Genomic DNA, 4,150 nt, shown 5'->3' with positions numbered 1-4,150 from the left:
TGGTGAATCCTTAAAAAAATCGAGAATTTCGTATAAAAATTTACGAATTATAAATTACTATTCAAAATATTAATCTAGATATTGAAATAGGGAATATCATTATTCGTCTCCAAAGGAGTTATCAATTTTTAATGAAAAGAAATAAGGGAAAAACAAACTATGGCTGGAGGATTACAACGACAAATTTTGTTTTGTTTGTGTTTCAATTTTTATTTTTTAATTTGAGTTTTGAGTTGATTTTTAATTTTCCATTTGAAGATCTGCTTTAAGATTGCTAGAAACGTGTTTAGCTCATCATTTCAAAAAATTATTTATCAAACATAAAGCTAGGAAATACATTTGGTTTGAAATTTTGAAAAAATATTTTATGACAATTTATTTCATGAAATTTGATTATTTAGTAAAAATCGAATATTTTTATATTAATACATTAACAAGTAATATTTTACTTAATAATCAAAATTCATGGAATATTCTCGAAATTTTAAACAAAACGTGTTTTCTACTTTTCTCTTTGAGAAATAGTCGTTCTAAATGACAATCATTCGCGTTTTCAACATTCTCAAGTTTTCATTTTCAAATGAATAGCGCTAATCAACTCAATAGATGCTTATCTTCAGCCTAGGTGTCCGTCTATTAAGTGTTTTTAAATGATTAAAATGTGACCCTTATAAAATGTTCAAGTATAAGATGTTTAATTATTTAATATTAATAACACTAAGCTCCCGTTTGGCTCCCATTTTGTAGAAATGAAAATTGGTTAAATAGTATTTTTTTTGAAAAATGAGTCGCTGAAAAGGAAAGAAATTTTTTTAGTTTACGTGTTATATTATTTTATAAAAATTTGTATTATTAAAAATAAGAGAGTAAAAAATATATATAATAGAATGAAAATTAATTCGGGAAAGGAGATTAATGGGTACTATTGATAACCATAAACGAGATCGAAACCACATAATTCCTACTAAAACGAGATTAATTTGTGATTAGGTACACTTATCACAATCAATAGTACACGTCACTATCAGATAATTATTCAAATGGGTCCCAGTGTAACAGTGACCGAATATCCCAAAATCAAACGAACCCTACACGCACGTTCTAATGACAATCATTCAAATCTTGAGTTTGCAGTTATGTCAGACGCTTTCTTAGCCGTCAGATTAAAACTTGCAAATCAGTCGCGAATTGACAATTTTATCCTTGAAATCGGCTATATAATAGTTGCTCTAGGTTGTAAATTGAAAAGAGAAGAGAGAATCCTATTAACGTACATCGGCTGCCGTTTGAGGGTTTTCATTTTTCATCTTGATTCCTTTTTATATATAGAAAATCAGAGGCAATCCAGTTAGGGAATGCAGAGAGATGAAATCAGCTCCGTTTTGTAGAGGCGGAAGGTATCAAAAACCGCCCATTGGAGGCCGGAATTGCCACCGGAAACACGTTGAAGACGGGTGAACATCAGCCGCCACCACCACTGCCCAAAATTCTTCCATTTCTATTTCTTGAAACGTACGAAGTTTGTTCCTTTTTTACTTTTTAATTATGACAATGGGATCTGACGAAAAAAGTGCTGTGTTGCATGGAAAATATGAATTAGGCCGACTTTTGGGCCATGGCACGTTTGCAAAAGTTTACCATGCTCGGAATTTGCAGACGGACAAGAGCGTGGCTATGAAAGTTGTAGCCAAGGAGAAGGTGATTCGTGTAGGGATGATGGAGCAAGTGAAGCGTGAAATCTCGGTGATGAAGATGATGAAGCACCCCAATATTGTTGAGCTTCACGAGGTGATGGCGAGCAAGTCCAAAATTTATTTCGCCATGGAATTCGTTCGTGGTGGCGAGTTGTTTGCTAAAATTGCTAAGGGCCGATTGCGCGAAGATGCAGCCAGGAATTATTTCCAGCAATTGATTTCGGCCATTGATTTTTGTCATAGCCGTGGTGTATATCACCGGGATCTGAAGCCGGAAAATCTATTGCTGGATGAAGAAGGTAACCTCAAGGTCACGGATTTCGGGCTGACGGCATTTACAGACCATCTCAGGCAAGACGGCTTATTGCACACCACTTGTGGGACGCCGGCATATGTTGCCCCTGAGGTGATTGGGAAGAAGGGGTACGATGGGGCAAAGGCGGATATTTGGTCATGTGGCGTGATTCTTTATGTATTGTTGGCTGGATACCTTCCATTCCAAGATGATAATATTGTGGCTATGTATAAGAAAATTTACAGAGGCGATTTCAAGTGCGCGCCATGGTTTTCATCCGAGGCACGAAGATTAATCACGAAGATGTTGGATCCAAATCCAAGTACGAGGATAAGCATAGCGAAAATCATGGATTCATCGTGGTTCAAGAAATCGACGCCTAGGAGTTTTAGGACTAAAGGAGAGCAGGAATTCGCTGCGGTTGAAGATGAAGTGAATATTGGGAAGAAAACGGAAGCTGAGACTTTGAATGCCTTCCATATCATTTCGTTGTCTGAAGGGTTCAATTTGTCTCCTCTTTTTGAGAAGACGAGGGTGGAGAAGGAGGAGTTGAGATTTGCAACCACTAAGCCAGCAAGCAGTGTGATAACCAAGCTCGAAGAATTGGCAAAAACAAGGAATTTTAGCGTAAAGAAGAATGATTCAAGTGTCCGATTGCAGGGGCAAGAGAGTGGCAGAAAGGGGAAGCTTGGAATATCTGCTGATATATTTGCTGTGACACCTTCATTGTTGATGGTTGAGGTGACGAAGTCTAGTGGTGATACTTTGGAGTACAATCAATTCTGCACTAAAGAGTTGAGACCTGCACTTAAAGATATTGTTTGGACATCAGCCACTGGCACTTCAATGCTTGCTTGAAGTGTTCTACAAGTTCCTCTAATAAATCCCAGTTGAGATTTCAGGATTCTTAGCTTTGATGTTCAGTTATTGTCAATCTCTGAATTTAATTAGTATGATTTAAATTCCTGTGTGTTAGTTCTATATGGTTGAATCCTCTGTTCCAGAATGTGTTCATAGTTTGTGCGTCTATGTTCTGTTAATGATCTGTCATTCAGAGTTCATTGTTGAAACCAAAATTGTAAATTTGCTTCAAGTGGTTGATTGGCTTTTGTGTAAATGGGGCCATTTCATAATTTTTTATTGTTTTATTGGTATGATGATAACTTCGTTTTATGTAAAGTGAAAATAATTTGAGTGCTTGTCTTCTGTCTCATCTGCAATCAATATATTAGGTGGGAATTATTAGGGAAGGCAAGAAACTATGAAACAGTAACCTTCTTTGCTATAATAGTAAACCCAGTGATGAAGTAAATGAATAGATTAGATCTGGACGCTCAAATCTTTATTATTCTTAGCGAAGTGAATGTAAATAATTCCATTGTCATTTTGGGTTCAAATGCATAGTTTTGCAAGCCAACTGTGCACAGTTTTTGGAGTTCTGAATCATTTGATCCCAACATTTCATTTGGTTTTCTGGTGTTGGGGATAAGAAAATTGTGAAATGGAGTGAAAATATTGCTATCAAACGGGGCTTAAGTATTGAATCTTGAAAATGTGGCTGCTGTCTATTTACGATTCCTTCATCTTCGCCAAACCTCATTGGGAGAGCCTTCATTCTAATTCTGTTATATTACCTAAAGCTCGAAAGCAATTAATCTTGATATTAACAATTTATTTCACCCTCATTTTGGCAATCTCGGGACTGGTTACGCATCTTCAAAATTAGATAAATTCATTATTGCTTGATGTGATATAACTTTCTTTTCTTGTAACCTCGATTTTCATTTGAATAGTAAAAGGCGTTTCGATTTTCTTCTCCTCATGCTTGTGCTGTGTAGAAATGAACTTTTTTGAAAACCCCGACCGCAGCTTTATTATGTGGATTAAAATGCCTATATTTTTCAACTAATATGCCAATTACATGTGCAAAGCGAGTATGTGAGTACATATTTTGGGGACCGGTTGTTTGTCCAAATTGCTCGATAGTGACTCGTGTCTGCCCTTGTGCAAATTATCAACTCCAATCTTAATTTTAATCTCGGTATTTTTATTTTATTTTATTATTATTATTATTTATTTTTTTTTTTTGATTTTTTGTATTCTAAAGCAAGTGGATAATTATATCGACAGTTTTTATGTATTCAGGGCCTCTTGATAAGTT

At 35.5% G+C, this 4,150-nt stretch overlaps 1 protein-coding gene across 1 annotated transcript; it reads left to right on the top strand.

Moving 5' to 3' along the window:
* The first annotated feature begins 1,238 nt into the window (after window positions 1-1,238).
* Window positions 1,239-3,135, top strand: LOC111373110 (CBL-interacting serine/threonine-protein kinase 6-like). The gene has a single exon (XM_022995594.1). It carries the CDS (start codon window positions 1,546-1,548, stop codon window positions 2,845-2,847), a length of 1,302 nt encoding a protein of 433 aa, XP_022851362.1. The 5' UTR covers window positions 1,239-1,545; the 3' UTR covers window positions 2,848-3,135.
* The last annotated feature ends 1,015 nt before the right edge of the window (window positions 3,136-4,150 follow it).

Source organism: Olea europaea, unplaced genomic scaffold (genome assembly GCF_002742605.1).
Source record: "Olea europaea var. sylvestris unplaced genomic scaffold, O_europaea_v1 scaffold10722, whole genome shotgun sequence".
Classification (NCBI taxonomy): Eukaryota; Viridiplantae; Streptophyta; class Magnoliopsida; order Lamiales; family Oleaceae; genus Olea; species Olea europaea.
Note: the sequence above shows the minus strand (reverse complement) of the source record. Positions and strands in the feature narration are given on the sequence as shown.